The sequence below is a fragment of the Bombus impatiens genome, unplaced genomic scaffold (genome assembly GCF_000188095.3).
Source record: "Bombus impatiens unplaced genomic scaffold, BIMP_2.2 scf_0645, whole genome shotgun sequence".
Lineage (NCBI taxonomy): Eukaryota > Metazoa > Arthropoda > Insecta > Hymenoptera > Apidae > Bombus > Bombus impatiens.
Window position 1 is genome coordinate 291985 of NT_177064.1, and position 20327 is coordinate 312311.

Sequence of the window (20327 nt, forward strand, 5' to 3'; positions counted from 1 at the left end):
CACTCGTGGTTTTGATTTGGAAATTTAGATCTTTCGTTTGTATTTAGAGGTTGGTCACGCGTAAATTCAAATTATTTCGTCCAGGTGATCAGGCGATCGTACCAATAAATGTGAAAGCAACAGCTCCATTTAGTTTCTGAGTGGCTGTTGAAGAAACGTGATTTACTGAATAGGCTGCACCTGTTTGGCGTATATTTCAGTCACTCGTACAAAGCTTTGAGGAACAGCGATGACGCGTCCTTGGCTCTTCCGAGTTCAATGCAGAATTGTTTCAAGTTGACGATTTCTATAGAACGTCTTCTTAGATTCGTTTCTCTCATTGTTCGACGAAGATATTCAAATTTTCCTGCGCTTTGTGACCGTCGAATTTTTTTTGTAGTTAAATATACGATTCGTCCGGATATTGCAGCGATCTGAACATACAAATTGAGAAGATTCGAACGACTTCGTGTTCGAAGGGGAGAAATCGTTTCACTTCTTCATCATTCTAGAATTCGTTTGAAACGAACTCCTTTTCATACCGATCTTCTCCAGCTATAATCTCATCGTGTCCTCTTTCCTTCTCTCAGAACTCAATTTCATTGTACAACTATTAATATTTCTTTTCTATAAAAAGTCGAAAGCGTGTATTTTTTCTGTACCTGATATCAGAAATGCAGAAAATCTCGAAATAAAGAGATAATTATTTTCTGAATCGTTTATTCTGAATTCTTCGTCATCTTACGACACAGTCAAAGGGCTGATACTTTACCTCTGGAAGCTGCTGTCCGAGGAGAACCTCGGGATGCTTCTAGCACGGGGATCTGCGTACTTTCGACGGGGTCGAACCGACAATTTGTGCCAGGCAGCGGAATTGTCCAACATTTCGCCGATCTCGCCACCGATTTCCAGATCAGGATCCAACTTGATCTTTCTATAACACGTTCAAACGTGTACACAGTGAGATAGCCCCGTCCATCGTGCTCCCTTTCTTATTTTATTTGCAGCTTCATGCAGACTAAACATCATTTTCCATTAACCGAAGCGAATTAGCGTGTTCGTTAAATGAAAAGCAAGATCTCGTTGCAACGGGCTCAACCTCGTTTAGATCGTCAGGCATTTGCGGTTTCTTTGTTACTTGGTTTGCTCAGCGTATTTATAGCGTGTACAAGCGAAGACAATTCAAGATCGTGTTTCCACCGTTGTGTTCTATTGTCAAAAACAGTTTGATTATTTTAGACTGGAGGGAGGGAGAGGGAGGGGGAAGAAAAGCGATGCAACATCACTATGGGCTACATACTTTTACAGACGAATATTTATGCTTTCTGGCGATGTGGATTGTCTGTTATTCATTTTCTCTGAATCTTTAAATACCGTTATGGATCGCAATCAAAGTTCATTTTTAGACTGTCAAAATATCACATTGCGACGTATATAAAAGTTATGGATGTGGAAAATGTAAATTTGCCGAAGCGTACAATGCAAAATCGCAACGACCTGACTATATCGAGCATTATTCTCGTCGTGCGACCCGTCGGGTCCGAAATTTTCCATTTGCCTCGTATCCAAGGCACTCGTCGACGTATTTTATAAACGCGAGAGAAACGCACCGGCGAAAACGCGTTTCGCGTAAAAATATCGCCGCGAAAATAAGCAAAGGGGAGACGTCCACGGAGTGATCTTTCACATTTGACACGTAAATTGAACGTGCCTTAATTTCTCCCTCGTGTCTTCAGCATTCGAATGCGTTTCTATTAATACACACGTGCAACGTTTGATCGTGCATTGTGCCGGAAAATCTTCCATCCAGCGTTTCCAGCTTACAATCAGAACACCATGTGATTTCGCTTCATTCTTTGTCAGGGGATCTCTTTATTTTCTCAACAATTTCCGTCGGCGATATTAGTTTCTTCTTTAAGAATTATAAGCGCGGGAGAAGAATTGTAGTAGCTCTTAGTCAGTTTGGAGTCCGTTTTAACTGTGTATGTTTATTTAGTTTTATGGAAACAACGGTGCACTCTTGCTCGCAAGTAACGATTAAGAATTAGTAGTTGGCAGCTATATTAAAGAAATCCGAAAATATATCGTAACTATCTTTCTTCTAATATTGATTAAATGATTCATCGATACTCGATTGACGAAGAGTTTGTTGAAGTTGTGAGTTGTATTAACAGAAAAGAAGAAAGATACGTATACTATGATATGCGACCACTTCTATACTTCAAATATTCTATCTACCATTCTAACAATTGCAAAAATGTAATGTTTCCTCATCTTCTTTGTATCATCTTACTTCTTCTTCAACTTTAAGTTTATTTCATAACAACTCATACAACTTATACAACCTATGTAGCTATATAATTTCAACATTAAAAATCGTCTTGGAAAATGAACAAATTTTAGATTGAACATTTGAACTAAGAAGAAGGACGGTATTCCATCCAACACATGCAGCTTGTAAGCGTAACAACGTTGCAGTTAATTGCAGCCACTTTGATTCGCAACGCGCCACTGGATCGCTCGCCATTAATTAGAACAAAGTAAACTGAGTTTGGTAAAAGTGACAGATAGCACACGGTATCGGCATCGTTTGAACGCGTTAGACTATATACGACATGCGGCGATGATTATTTTCAGCCCGGGCGCACGTTGCGTACACGGAAATAGACTTTAAACGCGAACGAACGGTCGGACTTCGCGCGAAGTCAACGTTCCGCCAGCGAAACGATCGCGCAGAAATTTGTTTGTCTGTCGATTTTATGAAGCTGGAGGTTTCGCTTACTTGGCCGGGTCGGCGTACTCGAGCGCCTCGACGATGTCGCCGACGTTCACGGAGAATCCATCGGTCTCGCTTTTGTAGTCCTTCACCACGATGTAGTTGTCCGATGATTTCTGTAACAGCGCAATTTCGAAATGAATTTACTAAATGATCGATTTACTAAATGGTCGCGCGTTCTATAGTTTCCTACAGTTCGTTCCATCGTGGTTCGGGTATATGAAATGTTTGGAAGTTTCGAAGAATATCTGTTTTCAAAGAAAGTAAACTTTTGGACGATCTTGTTTGCACAGTGACTCAATTCGAAATATTAATAGGACTTGTGAATTTTGTAGCTTGAAAATAGAAATAATAGTGGTTTCTAAAAAACACCTGTTCTAGAAAGAAATAAGGAGTTAAAGTTTGTATATCTGATCATGAAGTGTGCTGTTTGTCCAGTGACTTGTTTGAAAATAAATACAAAATGAGTGGTGTTTAATGGCAGAAAATAGGATTAAAAGTTTTCATAATACACCTGTTTTCGAAGAACGATAGGGGGACAAATTTATCAAAATCTTGTCTTATCGTCCTCTGTTTAATGTAAAATTCTATTTCTCATTACGTTACCCGCTCAAAGCAATTGTCCTGAAAGTTGCTTAATCTCCTCAGACTCGGCGTATTTTCTCTGCTCCCAGAATATCCAAATGACTTATCAGACCTCGACAGTACAATGCCATTACAGTCCTGTCTCTGATAAGTTCCAGTACCGGATCCATCGAGGCTACTAGCCATCGAGATAGTCCCGTACGTGGACAACATTTCAACATCCATGTCCTCTTCCTTCGCAACGGGACAACAGTACATGGAAAATCGATGCGCGGTTGGACGAGTGAGTTGGAGCGCGGAAAAAACGTGGAGTGGTTCAAAATAATGAATTCCATCCTCGTCGAGAACCGTGTAAGCCACTTCTCCAGTTAAAACAGATCTAGAAGCTTCTCTGGGTACCACAGCTTGTATACCTTGTTTTAGAATCATAAAAATCGACGATGGCTTATGGTTTCTTCTTAAAAGGAATTCTTCCATGGCTAAACTATTGTCAGACTGAAGCAGAATCGAAGGTACGTCGGCTGACGACTGCAGAGGACCTTCTTCGGGTACAATCATCAAAGCTGCGCTCTCTCTGACGAGAGTTCTCAATCGTGGGTCAGTTCTGGCCAATTCTGGATCGCTACACAACTGAGTTAAGGCGTTCATAAACGGTGGCCTCTCTTCAGCTAATTTCCTCATCACTGTCAGTCGTTTTAAAACATCCAGCGTCACTCTGTCACTGGCTAGGGCTCGCGTTGATTTTTCATCGCTGATCACTGCCAATAAGCTACTGGCGATATTAGACATACCTAGAGCTCTGGCCAATCCTACAGCCTGCAGAAGCATCTCTCGAACGTTTTCTCCCTCGTCGTTTAATAGTTCTTGAACGTGAATTTCACTAGATTCTCTGATCGCTTGAACGATGGCCTTGTGAACAGTTTCAGCCGCTTCTTTCTCCGTGACAATTGTGGAAACTTCTTCAGATACTTTTCGAAGTACCCGAGAGACCAATTCCGGGTCGTTTTTAGAAACTGTTCTGAACGCTGGGCCGACTAGATCTGTACCGTGTTCTTCCTCGAGAACCATAGATAACCTGTCCAGTACCACGTCTTCTTTCAGGGACTGGCTGCCTACAGTGGATTTCAAAATGTCCACTTTATTGTTTTTACTTTCTAATAACTCTAACAGAGCAGACTGACACAAGTTACTTCGATTTTGGGGAACCAGAAGTATTTGCAGGATCTCTTCCACAGATTCCTCGATACTAATATTCCTTTGACGTAAAAGGACGTTAAAAGCTTCGCTGATGGAAGAATAAACGAAATCTTGTTTAGAATCATTACCATTTTCCATAGACTGACTGGTGATCGCCAGGACAGCGCTTGTCATTGCTATTTTCACCGCGTCTTTCAACCAGTAGCCACCTTCGTCATTTTCTCGTCCTTCTCCGTTTCCATTATCATTCCTATTACCATTTATAACGGGAGGCGTCGTACCATTCATCAACTTCGATTCGATGTGATTCTCCTCCAGTTGTTGTTCCTGTTGAATCGCAATATTTTTAGCTAGTTGAGCCACAGTGGATACTATCTGTGCCATTTTCACTGCGGTGGTACCATGTAAACCGAGCTTCTCCGCCATTACGAGAGCTTGTTCCAAAGCTACCGCCTTTGGATCTACATCAACATCCACAGCTGGCAAATCTGTGGCTACTTTCCTTCCCACGGACAAACCAGCTTCTGATAATTGTCGAAGCATCCTTGCATCTATGCTAGTTTCTCCCTGATACTGAACATGAGCATTGTAATGCAAATTTTGAGGCCTGAGTAATTTTAGTTCTTCAGGAGTGACCTCGAATCCTTGAACAGAGAATTCTACCTCACCTTCAGGCGTGTCAGTCAAATCTGGAGCTACGAAACGAGGACCTTCTTCAGTTTGAACTATCTGTCCTGGTACAAACGTCACACCCAGTTCTCCAGACTCTACTACGCGACCTGGAACGAATCTTGGTCCCTCGGGTGTATCTACCACTTGTCCAGGTACGAATCTAGAACCTTCATCGTCAGTGGAAATCACCTGACCAGGAATAAAAGTGGGGCCAGCTTTGGTTTCGACGATTTGACCTGGTACGAAACGTGGCCCATCCCCAGTCTCCACGGTCTGGCCAGGAACGAATTTTGCACCCGTTCTAGTCTCCACCATTTGGCCAGGAACAAACTTAGGACCGGTACTAGTGTCGATTACTTGACCTGGAACGAATTGCTCACCTTTTTCTGTCATTACTATCTGACCGGGTAGGAAACCATCTTCCGTCATCACACCAGGCACGAACCGAGGTCCGTCTTTCCCCCCCTTCACTAACTGACCAGGAACTATTCTTTTCCCTTCGGGTAAGTTTCTTTCGCCCTCTGGATAGAATTCTACTCCTCTGTCGGTTTGCACCATGTGTCCAAAGATCTCGCTCTGTTGGATAGAAACGTTGGTTGTTTTCGGATCAACAGGCATGCCAACAGGCCCAGCATCGTAGAACACAACCTCGTCAAACGTACTAGCTGCAGCAAACTCGATTCCGTTATCTGTTATCCTAGTTTTTCCTGGTAGAAACTTTTCACCTACTGGCGTCCTCACTACTTGACCTTCCACGAATTTCTGTCCTTTCGGAGTATCCAAAGTCATACCGGGAACGAAAGTCGAACCTACTTCAGTATCTTTGACTACACCAGGCATGAAGTAACTTTCTCCAGAATTAGAAGTCACGTATTGTCCCGGTACAAATTGTGGTCCTTGACAGGTTGAGATCGTCTGACCTGGAACGAACTTCGTTTCTCCAGTCAGAGTTTCGATAGACTGTCCTGGAATGAATTCCCAGGACTCATCGATCTGTACGCTCTGTCCTGGGACAAATATCTGTTCTCCATGACTGTCAGTGATTGTTTGACCAGGCATAAATCGAGGTCCATCAGGAGTAAGAATGGTTTGACCAGGAACGAAGGTCCCATCTTTCGACACTTGACCAGCGACAAATTTTGGACCATCGTCTATTAGAACAGTCTGACCCTGAACGAATCTGGCTCCTTCGTTGGTGTGGAAGGTTTGACCCTGAAGGAATCGATGACCCTGTTCCGTGGCCAGTGTCTGTCCAGCTATAAATACGGGCGTTTCTTTGTTATCTTGCTCTTTCAAGTTGAGAATCTGTCCAGGGACGAGAAGAGGGCCGTCAGGAGTGTTCACGGTTAGACCAGGAACGAACGCAGGACCCTGAGGTGTTTGCAGCGTCTGGCCAGGTACAAAAATAGGTCCGTTCGGCGTCTGCACTGTCTGCCCGGTGATAAATCTCTGCGCGGATTTGATGTCTAATTTCAGACCTTTCACGTTGTGCTGAGTCGTCTCCTTTCCTTTGCCCAGGTTTTGCACCAATTGCGGAATTTCTTCCACTCTCGGTAGCTGCTCTATCGCCTCGTCACCAGCCTGTAGAAGCTTCACGTTTACGTTAGACACCTCTTTCAAGTCACTGACTGGAATATTCCGTATGGCCGACTGCAGAGCCGCGTCGGGTTCTATTTTCAGCGACGTCAATGGCTTCACGATTGATATCGCCTCGAATCCTCCTGTGCTCTCTGAGATAGGGCTAGTGCACGAAGACGTAGCACTTTGTTCAACGATTTGTGGTTTTACTTTGATAGGAGTGGGCAATTTGTCCACGATTGGTTGCATGGATGCTTCATTAGTATCCTGGAACGAGTTCCAATCCAAAGTTTCTGGTAGAGACTTCTCTGCACCCTTCAGAGGACTCGTTACCGAGATAAAATTACACGCTCTGCTTCTAGCCTGCTTCAAATTCACGTTTTTCCATGTTTCTTCCGTCGTTTCCTCCTTGAAGCTACGAAGCTTCAGTTGCTTCGTCTGCCTTAATTCTTCCTCTTCAGCGGCCTTTTCCTTCTCTTCGAAAATTTTTTTGGCATAACTTAAACCAGCTTGTCGTTTCCTCTTTCGTTTCTTAGCCTCGGCCTCCAGTCTCTCTCTTTCCTTTACCACTTCCTGGCTCGGTCCAAGCCCATCGTAAAGATTCTCAAAATCTTCTAAATTCTTGAAATCCACCGAAACATTCTTTCCTTGTTTCAGCCTGAACAAAACTGTGTCGCAGTCTCTGGATAACATCACGTCCTTTACATCGCCATCTCTGACTGCAGCCTCCAGTCTGGATGGAAATACCAGGCTGCATCTTCTTTCTCCCACCGTGTATACGAATTTTGCCTGTTCCTCTTCGACAGGAGGATGTTTCGTGTTTAACAAGTCTCTTAGAACTCTCTGTTGTTCTCCTTCTCCCTCCAAGATTGGGAACACGTAGCGATAATCCTTGAGGATCACGTGTTTCTTCTTCTCGCCCAGGACGAAGCCAGCTGTGTAATGGTGCGGTCCTAGACCGGAAGCGTTTGTTATCTTGCATTTCGATTTGTCGTGGGCGTGGACACCCAATAAAACTGGAATGTAATGATGAGTAGGCAAACCATAGGATTTGCCAGTGATCCGGCAGAAACGTTTTGCATCAGCTGGACTGATTGGTGGTAAAAGAGGGAAGTAATTTGGCTTAGGGAGGCCCCTGCTTCTACCTGTTATCCTGCAAAAGGACATTGTTCGTCTCCACTCGTGGAGCTTCTTAAAGATTCATTTAATCGATTTTCTTTATTATTCTTCGTTAACTTCGATTTTGTTTACTACTTTTTTAATTGTCTTGTACCTTGTTTCCCTTTCAGATATTCGACGATATTTTCATAGTTCGAGTTCAATGTTGTACAGAATTAATAGATTATATATAGTTTAGTATACAAAGATGCTTGCTTATTCGAAAATGTTAGGAAGTCTTTGTTATCTACGCCAATTGCTAGAATCTTGGCATTCCATCCACGAGAACCACGGATTCTAGCGTTTGATCATTCAATCGCGACTTCCCCTTGGCGTTCTCCTTGCTCACGTCAGTTAGCGAGTCCAATGTCGACGCGTGAATCAACAGTTCACATTGTCCCCTCCTCGCCATAATTCGTTCACACGGCGACCAACGAAATCTCTCGTGACTCCGGTCGAGTACCACGCGACTGGCAAACTTCATGAATACTGGCGGGTCTTCGCCGCAAATACCCTTTATCTTTCACGCACCTCGAATAACTAAATCCAAAATCCCCACTGTGTCAAGATATCTTTGAAAAGGTCGCGGTTTCCTTGCCAATGAACTATGACGAAAATATTCTATTTTTCTCTGGTTTCAATTACAGAGATCCTCTAGGAGCTTCTTAAAATAAAGAGCCTCTGCTTACTTGCAAAGGTCGTTTATGCGAATTCTGCGTTCAATTTCCTCTCGGGGATGATTCATACCACTCATCTAGCAAACTACGGCCCGATCCAAAACGATTCATTTGATTTATCTAGCAAATACGATATCCGTTGATCGATTAGAACGAAGGTGATTCTTGGAGCTAGTAAAACAAATCTCGTAAGCTGCTTGGTTCTTAAGCCGACGCGTCAATGTGCATGGGCTTATTTTTACCGTAATTTCTTTTCTCGAGGTTTCCACGTCGTTTTCATCGTGTGCTCGTTAAAAAGTATTTCGTCGAACCCGAAGCCGGTGGCTCGTGCCTCGTCGACGAGGCACGGTTTATTTTTACGTACGGGATGCCTACGAGGATTCCGTGGGAGCTGTTCGTTCGTTCGTTTCGTCCCCTGGTAGCTGGCCAATTCGGTGATTTCCTCGTCGTAGAAAAGAGCCACTTTTTTTCGTGGCGTTGCTCTCCCTCGAGGCTCACCAAAGTGACCCCTTCGTGCAATAGTTCACCTTGTTCGTGCGCAAATTTTTGGCTGTCTAGCAGCTTCTAGACGCCTAGATTGTCAGTGAGGCTTCGACCACTGATAAAACGTAGCTTGACATACTTGCCTACCGGATTGTCAAACGTCGTCGTGTCTCATTCGCGTTATTTTTCGGTTGTTTTATGATTTTGTCGCGAAATTGTGTTAGTTTTAGACTTATTTCGCGATGAAATTTCTTGCATGATTCAGTTACAAGTTGTTTTGCGATTTTATCGTGGAATTGTATTATAGTTGGGCTTACTTTAAATTTCTTCTTTCGCCTTTTTTAATAAGCTTGGTTATTAGCTGTTTCGCGATTTTCTCGTCAGATTATATCATATTTGGGCTTATTTTGTGTTTTGATACGTTATTTATAAATTACTTTATAACTTTATCATGGAATCAAAGAATATTCGTCGACTGTATTATAACTTTGAGCTTATTTTCGATTTTAACGCATGTGATTAGCAGAATTTCATTAGTGCTTCGTTGTGGTCGAGCAGGTAACTTGTATCGATGTTAATGAACGCGTTAATCGTAGCGCCACACCGTTTCCTCGCGCTTAAAGGTGGTCGCTAAACGTTGAGCTGTACTCGGTTCCTATTCATTTACGATAACTACGGGTGGCAAGTCCTATTTATCTTCCCCTGGCGCGATTCGGCGCGGCAAACTATTTCCACCTCGTCACTTTCACCAACCGATCTTCACCAACCACCAACCCATCTATTTTCACGCCGGTGCACTGCACTCGTCCTCTCGGTATCGGTTGTCAGACATTCGCGTCGACGACGATCAACTGCTGTTATCCGACGGCCGTATGCACTTTCGCTTCTCTAACAAGTCAACGAGCAAAGGACAAAGAAATACGCGAAAAGTATTTTAAATGTACGTCAATTTCAAGTTCTTCTGATTATTATCGATTTTCTTGAGATCAACGATCCTGGGCCCACAAATCTCTTCGTCGCCAACGTCCAACGACGATAATCACAGAGAAGTCTTGTTGCAAACTAACCACGAGATTCAATGAGAACGCTTCGATAGATCAATTACAATGTAATTCTTCTATGGATCATTCTTTCGTCGCCAACGGTAATCGTAAATAACGATGATGTCATTCGATTTTCCAGAGAATCGAAAGGTTCCGCGTTTCCCCTAAGCTCCATACACTCGTTTATTTTTCTCGTTCACTAAATAATTGCCTTCAACCCCCCTGATTCCTGTCCCAACGATCACTGTCTCTCTGAATCAGACTCGCGTGTCATGTCGAGCAGAGTTCCCGTGCTGTTCCTTACGAAAAGCGTTTTGCGATACGCGGCGAACGCCAGACTAGCCGATGTACGAAGTGGCTAAGAGCCGTTTGCGCGACGAGTCTCTCGGCTCCCCACGACCAGAAATAGCTACCCTTCTTACACTTCTCCAATACATCTTTAGAACGGAGTACACGGATCCGCAGCTGTGCGTGTCGCGCGTTCGAAGGATGTACACACGCGTGAAAAGCTGCGTGTTCCGCGGACACCACGACACCGTGTCTTTTCCCGCGTCACCGAGGGAATTCCCCGCGGAGGAACTCCGTTCTCAGAGTTCTAATTTGGCGGCATTTTGGGCTATAGGTGAAGGTAGTCCTTAGGGTGAAACGCAAAGGTTTCGAGTGGAAGTTGAAAGCTTCAGGTGAGAGAAATGCGATGAGTAATATTAGATCGTTGCATAACGTATCGACAAATATAAATCGTTTGATGTAACTTTTTAAAATTTCGTCTCAGAGTAAAAATGATCGGAATGGATGCTGTTCTCGATTGTGTTAGGTCGTTGGGTAACGAATATCTTTTGGGGATAAACGGTGTATCTCTGAGCATAATTCGTTTGACGTGTATAGTTTGATTGCATTTTTGATCAAAGTAAGAATCATCCTACCAACTTGTTACGTAATGAATATTTTCCTGAAATAATTGGTGCCAATAAGCACAACTTGCTTGAAGATGAAAATAAAGACTACCTATGAATATCTATTTCGTTTTATGTAATTGCATAAGTTCATTGATTTCAGTTTTATGAAAATCCAATACTCTTTACAGGATAATTACATCAAATTCGTATTCACGATGGAATATGGTCTGAAAATTGCATTTGAATGGATTAAACTGTGATTTTGTGTTTTGGTCAAATGGGTTGAAGTGAAAGCCTGATAGGATCGTATGAAAATACCAACGAAAATACTGTTCGATATAGGACAATGAAATCACCGATGGAACCTTCTAATCCTCGTGCGCTTTCTTATTGGAAAAATAGAAAGTTGTTGCAGTTGGTCGTTGGTAACTGTACTGGACGGCTGCAAGGTTTATTTAACAAACAAGCAGCGAAAAGGGCAATGTTGATGTCGACTATTTCAAGCGATCCGATTGTTGCCACAAACGCCTACCTCAGGCCCAATTTCTTTCTTTAGGACCGTTGCGTCATTATTTGATATAAATCGTGCCGCATTTCGAGCTGTACGCATGAGAAACTATTCTCGCGACCTACTTACGGTCACGATATGAAATATCGTTCGTCCGATTCGATCCTCTAAAATTATCGACCCACTGAATTGTTCCGCGAAAACCGTAGGGTAAAAGACGAAAACGATCATAAATGAACAATCTTTGCTATTTATAGTGCATCAACGTAAACCATAAATTGGCGATAATGCTTCCCACTGCTTTTAGTTTTCATAGTTATTTTGTTCCTGTTCTTCAGGATCTGTTCCCTTAAAACCTGTTATTATAAATTTATTGTGCAACAGCGTTTCTTTTGATGTGAATTAGAGTGTAGAAAATGTACAGTTAAAATTGTTAGAATTCATATAATTGACAGTAGTAACAATTGACAAAGGTAACGGATACGCATAACAATATATGCCTTAAACATGGTCAAAAATTTTTAATAAAAAGGTTACCTATACTCGTATGGTCGCAATTGTTAATTTCCTCTTCTTCATTGACCATTGTAATTAATTCAACGAATAGGAATTTATTTATTCCGGCGTACATCGAGCGATGCAAGTGATCTACTGCGTAATAAATCTGCCGCGCACAAGTGTCAGAAACGTAATTTACAAAAGATGGATAAGGCACCTGTTACCATTTTTCAGTGATTATCGGCCGAATTTTCGCTTTCAAGATGCCAGTAAATTTCGATACGCGCGATGTACTACGGCAGAAGGTGTCAAAGAATCTAAACATCATTTGCATCTTGCAAAGTATCGAAGTGGAATTGACACATTGCCATGCGTCTTCGACGTTTGATATCGCGCGTGCGATTTCGGTAAATTTATGATAACAGTGCGAAGAAAAAGGGAATATGCGTGGATAGAATGATACAATTGATGATATGTGCATGTTTAAAACCAAAAACTGTGGAATGTGGAACGAAAATAAAGAGCAACAATATAGTCACACCGAACAGAAATTACTCTGTTCTGGTTATTAATTTCCTGATGACTGTCTTAGCGTTGGCAACTACGACTGCATCAAGAATAATGATATTTACGTGGAAAAATGAGCATAAGATGTTTCTCTCAGACTATAACATTGAAACGAACGAAATGTCTAAGGTCTTTGCGAAATGGCGTCTGAAGCACAGCTACGTTTAGAGGTTTGCATTTATGATGGAAAATCAAAAATTGCTCTAATCGCCTTTACCCGATAATATTATTATATTATTAGATTATATATGCTATCGCACCAAAGCCATAATTCTTTATAAAAGAGGAGGGGGAGGGGGAAATATCAATTTCCCTCATTTGCCAGACGTTTCATAACTTTATAGAAGCAAACGATCGCTCAGAACCGTTTTGTTCGGAACGATTTACGATAAAGCTTGAACTTGCAGCCAGACAATAATTGGATGTTCCAAGGTTCGCGTTGATTTACGAGAAATCGCCCGTGCGTTGAATTTTGGCCGATTCGACGGCGATAACTTCTACAGAGATGACAAGAAATCTTAACTTCAAGCACACTGTAAAAACCAAACAAATTAATTTTCTATTTCAGTGAGTCATCGGATACATTTACGTGAATAATATAAATTGCGCGTGCCATTTGTTTCAACGTTGAGAACCTCGAAAGCTCGTTTCTATCGGCAATGATTTAATATGAAGATGTACGATTTTTAAGTTGCCAGACGTACGTTTGACAACCAGTTATCGTTTACTGAAAACTGTTAAACCTGCACGTGAAGCAGCGGCGTCACAGTTTCTATTGGCACATTGATGTGATTTTGATCGTCTGCCAAACTCTTCACTGCATGAGACTCAACGTGTCAACGCCACCGTGCGTGATTCATTGGATCCGCATTCGATAAAGAAACTATTTATGACACCTATTACGTTCTTCTTTCATAAATTGAATTTGTATGACGATCGAGCAGGAAGAATATTTTAAGCGATCGTGTAAATCGTTCAACAGCTCGTGGAAGGGTAACAACATGATCGATTGAATGGTTTAAACATCAAACCGATTAAAGGCGCAAATGCTAGAATTATTTAACGTTAAGCGAAATTACAATTTAATTTAAATCACCTTGGGGACGATTCTATTTCGATGATCTTATCCGAGCTAGATGGTTGCATATAACGCCATCCACGTGAATTTTGTACACAGAACCGATCTAACGGGTGATTTATGATTAAAGGAAAGCCAAATCTAAAGATAACTCGGCTATGGATCATTAGGTCCTTTGGATATATGTCAATTGACTCGACTTTGTTTGTTCCAACGACTGTGATGTTCGTCCGGTGAACTTCATACTTTAGAGCTTTGAAATTAGGGACGAAACTGACGAGCGTTGCTCCTGTATTTCCAGAATCAAGCTATTTTTGAAACTCCTTTGGATAATTTATGTTGCAGATGGCCTGAAAATATTGAATACAGCGAAATACAATCTTTTGTAGATCACAAGACAGTTTGGAATTGCGAAATTCATAACTCCAGAATTCAAAGTATTTAGATATCAAGAAAATATGTTACTGTAGAAGTATGAAATTAAATTAATACGCTTGAATACATTAAATTAATACGAATGAATAACAAGAGAAATCTTTGGATTGTTTGCTTTGCATAGCGTATGCAACGACCAGGTTTGCATTTCACCAGTTGCGAGAAGTACCAGAAGATATGTAAGACTTTCTCTGTTTGTTATAATGTTTGGTATAAAAAACCCATGCGAGTGGATCAACAAAATCAGTAACAGTATCTTTGCTGCATGTTCCAGAGAATTGACAGAGTTCCAAGAATAATAATTATCGAAGAGCTATTAAATTACTAAGCCAGTTTCTAATTTAGAAGTTTCACTATTTGATATTTCTCTATATCTTCACATATTTTCAAGTGCAAAGTTCAGTTCATCTTAAAATACTAACATAATACAACGAGAAAAGAAGCATACATGCAAGTCCGAGAACCAAATAGTTCAACGTAAAATCATAATTGAAAACGTAAATCTACGTTTTGGGAGTTGCTCCCGATATATTGCTTCCAATATGTGTACCAAAGAATGCCAGATATTTTGTAATTAATTAAGGCCTAATTAAGGATGGAAACGAGACGTTTCGGAATCGAGTGGCATGCGCGCCGTTGGCCAGGACCGGCACGTTAACAGATTGGCTTTCCAGGAAGCGTGAAACACCGACAGAATGCGTTTCGTATAAATCATGTCGGGGACTCGGTAGAAAAAAAGAATCTGCTTGGCTGAATTAAGGGGTGAGACAGAAGCTGAAGAGAAAAGGAAGCGGTGCGGGGGGAGAGGGAGATGATCGCCGAGAAGAATGAGAGACGTGTTCGTGCATTGCGGGAGTAGTTGGAATGGCGGTGAGTTCTTGGTTGTCTTCAGTCTTTGGCATCGAACCAGATATTCTATCTACCTTCGTGCGGTGCGCCTTGGTTTTAGTTTAATTTAGATGGCGGTATCGTGACGTAACGTATTTAGCGTGGAGGCATATACGTCTTGTTAGTTGCCATTTAGCCAATTACTCAAAAACGTTTGATGTTTCGCCCTTTATTCGCGTTGTTTCCTTCGAGAATGCGCAGTTAATGAGCATGTAAAACCGCAATGCCAGTTTGCGCGCTATACGTCACTTTGATAGGAGGAAGAAGCTTCCGATAATAAGGGCGAAATAGCCGTTGCCTTCGTGAGATTATTGTCATTGATATTATTCTCTAGGGGTAATGTTTCTATTACTCGTGAGAACTAAATGTTTTACGAGGTAACGTTTGGAATTGATGAAAGCGTAACTCACCCTGCCTGACGACTCGATCGTGATTCCCTCTCGTCTGATGACTCGAGTTATCTCCGCTGAAATTTCTGGACACAGATTTAACAACGGTGTTATTAAAACTCTACTGTTTGTCTTGCATTTAAAATTTTAATGTTTCAATTTGTTTGGATGTGAATCTTTTATCGTACGAATCGTTGTGTAACTTACCTTGTTTCGATTTGGACGTAATTGAAGTGTTGGAAGCCATTGCGGTGAATTCCACATTACATTATCATTCTAAAAATTAATAAGAAAAAGAACTTTAAGATACGTTATAACATTTAATTTATGTTCTAAATTCTGAATCTCCGTTTATGATGGTAGTGCTGCCATCTCAATCTAAACGGTGATTCAAATATCGGATTTCAGTAAAGACGTAAACTCTTTCTCGACCAGTAGGTAACTTATCGACTTTGTTAAATCATTTTCTGATTACATATTTTCTCTTTCTATTAACAATATAATCTTTAGAAAGTAATGTAGAGTGATCAATTATACAAATTCATAACCCCACATTCATCACTTATACTCTATTCATAAACATTCAGTGTCATAAGGAAACGAATCCCTTTCACGAAACTCAATCTAAATTTACCTTAATCTCTTCATATTTTACTTCGAATCCATTATCAAACGCATACAAAACGTAATGACTATCACACTTTTTCTCACAATATTTTTTCAGTTCTTCTATGCAATTTAAACACGCAGGAATACAGAGGAATTTATATCACGCACTACGCCTGCGCACTGAGTCATGCGCAGTTCTCTTTAGCGCGCAATTTTGATTTCACCAATATATTTTTCTTTACTTTACTACTTTAAAAAATCACATATTTAAACAGAGAACGTTGTCATCAAATCCCAAACATCTGTTTAATAAATGTAGCAAGGCTGTACAGCTGTACAATAATGTTATAAATATTACTATACACAATATAGATGTTTCCGCGTATTTGCGCGGTAAATTTAAATATTTCATGAAAAGTGTGGCGGTCACTAGGAAGTTTCGATCGATTTCATGGGGGATAAATCGAACGTTGTACGTAGATGGTTAAAGTGGCGTCGGTGGATCAACCTTTAGTTTAAGCGAAATCTATTTCCGACACGCGGCACCCGTATTCGTTCGTCTGATTGGCTGGCCACCTAGTACCGCACGATGTTGGCCGCATTTTCTTGTATTTCGCCGCTAATCGGGTCACTTCCGCCATTGATTTCGACGTCGAAATCCACGCGCCAGACACGAAGCTTTACGTTGGTTCATACAACGCGATGGAGGAAGTATTATCGGACCAGCTTGATAAACAGTCTGAATTGACTGCTTCAACGCCGTTCAGCGAGAATATACTCGTACGATACCTTTCATAAACCTAACTGAATTGAAAATGTAAATTATACGCAATATTGTAACGTAAATTTAATTAAACTAAATCAAAAATAACTTTAAAAATCATATTTTTGTCACATTTCAGAATGAGGTTAATAAAATATAGTGATTTCAAAAAATAATATTTTTATATTTTGTTAACTATTACTCCTTAATTCTTTGATGATCATTTAGTCCCAATTTTGTTAAAGACAACGAGGAAGAAGTAAACATTACGCCCTCGATAAGGATTCATCTCCTTTGATGCCATCAAATGAAAATAAACTTGTTCTGCTAATCCAATTCAATCACCAACAGCCGATACTACCGTGTAGACTCGATCGAATTCTTTTTTTAGACGTTGAAATGGTGCAGAAGCGGAAAAGCCACGAATACTGTACAATTTACATCCATGTGTATTCGGAATAAAGCTTCAAGTATTGAGCCTTAAATTCTACGATAAAAATATGTCGAAGAACGATAAAAGTACAGTAAAAATCAATGTTAATTAAGTATCATATCGTGAAAATGACTTGCGTTATTGAACGATTTACATTATTGCGCGCTGTAGCAACTTGTTGTGTCTCAAGAAGACATAACGCAGTTAGATATTTTGAGTAGCGCACCTTGGAAACGCGTGGGCTACCTTCATCGCGGTCATGCTCGTTTAGTCATCTTTCCGCGAACCTAAAAACTTGGCCTTCGACTGGACTGTTCGCGGTTTAATTCACTGGACGAGTCGTGTCGCGGTGGAAACTGTGCCAGCAAAATGGCACAGCTATTTTACGACGCACCTTGGGCATGTAACACAGAATTTTATTTCATCGCGAGTTTCACGGCATAGGTTGATGGATCAAAGTCGTACCAGTATCATCATCCCGTTAAGAAGACTTTGATGTTTCGACTGTAGTCATGATATAACTTTGTATTCCTCTCAATAAATCGTTTGAGTGAGAAGAGAGAGAAGCTTTAAAGCATAAGCTTAAAAAGACTGATGTTAAAAATAATAAATTGTATTACATGAGAAGTTAGATGTACAGTCGAAAGATAAGTCGACGTTTGTGCAGTTATTTGCCGCTTTAACTAAATATGTCGAGAAAACGAAAACGATCAGTTATTTCCACGCGAGAGAGAGCTATTAATCATAGAAGTTTTCGCAGTAGACGAGCGATAATCAGTAGGAGATTTGTTACACCCTATTCGCGTGCTTCCGCATGGCAAGTTGACAGCATTCCATATCTGTCACCGCGCCGACAGCTCGTCGAAGATAAGACAGGCTCCGTATACATAAATATCGCGAATACTTTCTATCGTCTGATAAGAACCGATGAAATGAATTTCCTCGTTGAACAAACGTTGTCTTCATCCTTGAGCTAACTTAATCTTCCCTGATCTTTCTCAATTTTCTTAACTATCGACAGTCATTAAAATATCTCCGTTAATCGAAAAGATACGCTACTCTTTATCCAGAATGTAATGCAGAATGTAATGACACAATCGTATAATTTTATTCCGGTAACGTATCTAACCCTCTCCGAGCAACAAATTAATCATCCGGTGCGCAATAGAGAACTCAAGGCCGCGCTCGCGTTCATTTCATAACATACCAGCCCCGCTTATAACAGTTTTTATTTTTCAATTGCACGTCACTGATATCTCGAAGACGATACTCCTGGGAAAGCAGCTCATCCACCATGCGTCCCGAAATAATCGGTCGAAATTCACCGAGCACAGGCAGCATCGTCCAAGGCCAGTCGCGATAATAACAAAAAATCTATCGATGACAGTGAAAGAGAGACACTAGGTCCTGTCTAGCAGGGGATGGTCGAACGAGGAAGTTGTAAACCTTCGAGGAACCCGGCGGAATGGGGTTCGAATGGTGGATCCGAGCGTGAAGCCAGCACGCTGCTGTTCGTGTACCGCTTGAATGCGAGATCGACACTTGCACAACACTCACGAAAATAGCACGACGACGAGCTGACACGATGGCCAGCGAAAGAGGAAAGGACGAACGTACGAAAAAGAAGCTGGTGAAAATGCTAGACGGACTCACCTCCAGTTAAACACATTCAGAGTCGGTTTATCGAGTTTCTTTGTCGTCGACGAACGAAGGAAGGTCGCGACCCTCGTCAACACGCTGAGCACTGGATGTACACGGTGGATCGATGGATCAGCCACTGGATATATCGTTCACCACTTTGCGTTCGGAATCCCCGAATAAATCCCCCGAGGCGGTGAGGAAGCCAGCCGGCGGCTATCTCGAGACTGCTACCAATGCCAGCCGCAAGGCGTCCCGACACCCTCCACGCTTCTCTTCTACCTCTTCTTCTTCTTCTTCTTCGTCTTCTTCATCGTGGCCCACGTCGTCTTCTTTCCTTTCTTCGTTTCTTTCACTTATAACCGTGCGTTGTGCATCGACATCGCTCTGGCATCCTCCTAGTCGTCGTCATCCTCGTTCATCTTCTCTTCTTGAGGTAGTTCATGGAACAACGCACCTGTTGTTCGATGCACCGGTTTCATCGAAATTTCGTTTGTTGGTTCATGTCGTTGTAAGCATTGGCCGAAGATTTATTGAAGAGAAGGTTCGTGGAAATGTGATGCAGTGTAAAATCGAGGATATTTTGAATTGAAGGATTAAGGAAAAAAGTATATAGGAATCTTAAAAGAGAAGGCTGACGATCTAAAGTATTGTCGTAATGAATTTTCGTTATGGAGATTGGTAGATGTTTTATCGATAGAAATGGCAAATAATGTAGAATAAAATCGAGGAAATTTGGAATTATAGAAAAATTAGAGAAGTAGGTAGTAATCTTAGAAAAATGGGTTGAAGATTTAAGATAGTATTGTACTTGATTTTAGGAGACAATTTTGCTAATGATACGATAGAAAAGTATTCGTTTGCAGAAATGGCGACCTTTGGTATTCCTCTCTAGCATCCTCGCGTCGCTGTACGCGAGCCAAGGGTTCTTCGAGTAATTAACGAGGGATCGTTACACAATTGTGAATTATCGACAATAGCCATTATGTGCATCTAAAAGCGTGCCCCTTTTTGTCGTAAATATTAACTTCTTCTCCTTTGCGCAATTAATTTCTTATCGCTTCGCATTTCGAATCGTGTTCGTTGAAGTAGCTGTACGCGCGCCAAGGTTCGATTAAATAATTAGAAATACTCGATTACGCAATTGATGGGCATCGATCGATTTAAAAATACTGTCCATTTCACAAGCATAATTTGCGAGTCTAATTCGTGCGATCATCGACGTTTTACGATCTAGCAGAGATTTAACGTGATTATTTTACTATTTTCCAAACTATCCCAAACTGTACGCACTGTTCGTAAACAGAATTGTTTTGATGTGACGAGCGCTTTGTCATCGTCATGATGTGCATAGAATTCGATCTATGGCATTGGCGCACCTACCTCTCAATTTGCTTTATCCTTAATCGTGTCGACAAATAAAATTTATTAATTATTTTATAGCATACTTATTTATAAATAGGAAACATGAAATTTT

General features: G+C 41.2%; 1 protein-coding gene across 9 annotated transcripts in view; it reads right to left on the bottom strand.

Moving 5' to 3' along the window:
- LOC100744578 (obscurin) overlaps positions 1 to 19072 on the bottom strand; it is a 45767-nt gene extending 26695 nt beyond the window's left edge. For 5 of the 9 annotated variants that reach the window (XM_033322528.1, XM_012389408.3, XM_033322529.1 and 2 more), the window contains exons 1-3: positions 3362 to 10484; positions 2762 to 2871; positions 752 to 913 (exon numbers count right to left, since the gene is read on the bottom strand). In XM_033322528.1, the coding sequence (XP_033178419.1) occupies positions 752 to 913; positions 2762 to 2871; positions 3362 to 7954 (4865 nt within the window). In that variant the 5' untranslated portion in view covers positions 7955 to 10484. Of the gene's footprint in view, positions 1 to 751; positions 914 to 2761; positions 2872 to 3361; positions 10485 to 15428; positions 15494 to 15614; positions 15684 to 18865 lie in introns of those variants that run through there. The other 4 variants (XM_012389412.3, XM_024369842.2, XM_012389410.3 and 1 more) reach the window with 4 other exon arrangements.
- Positions 19073 to 20327: the final 1255 nt, after the last annotated feature.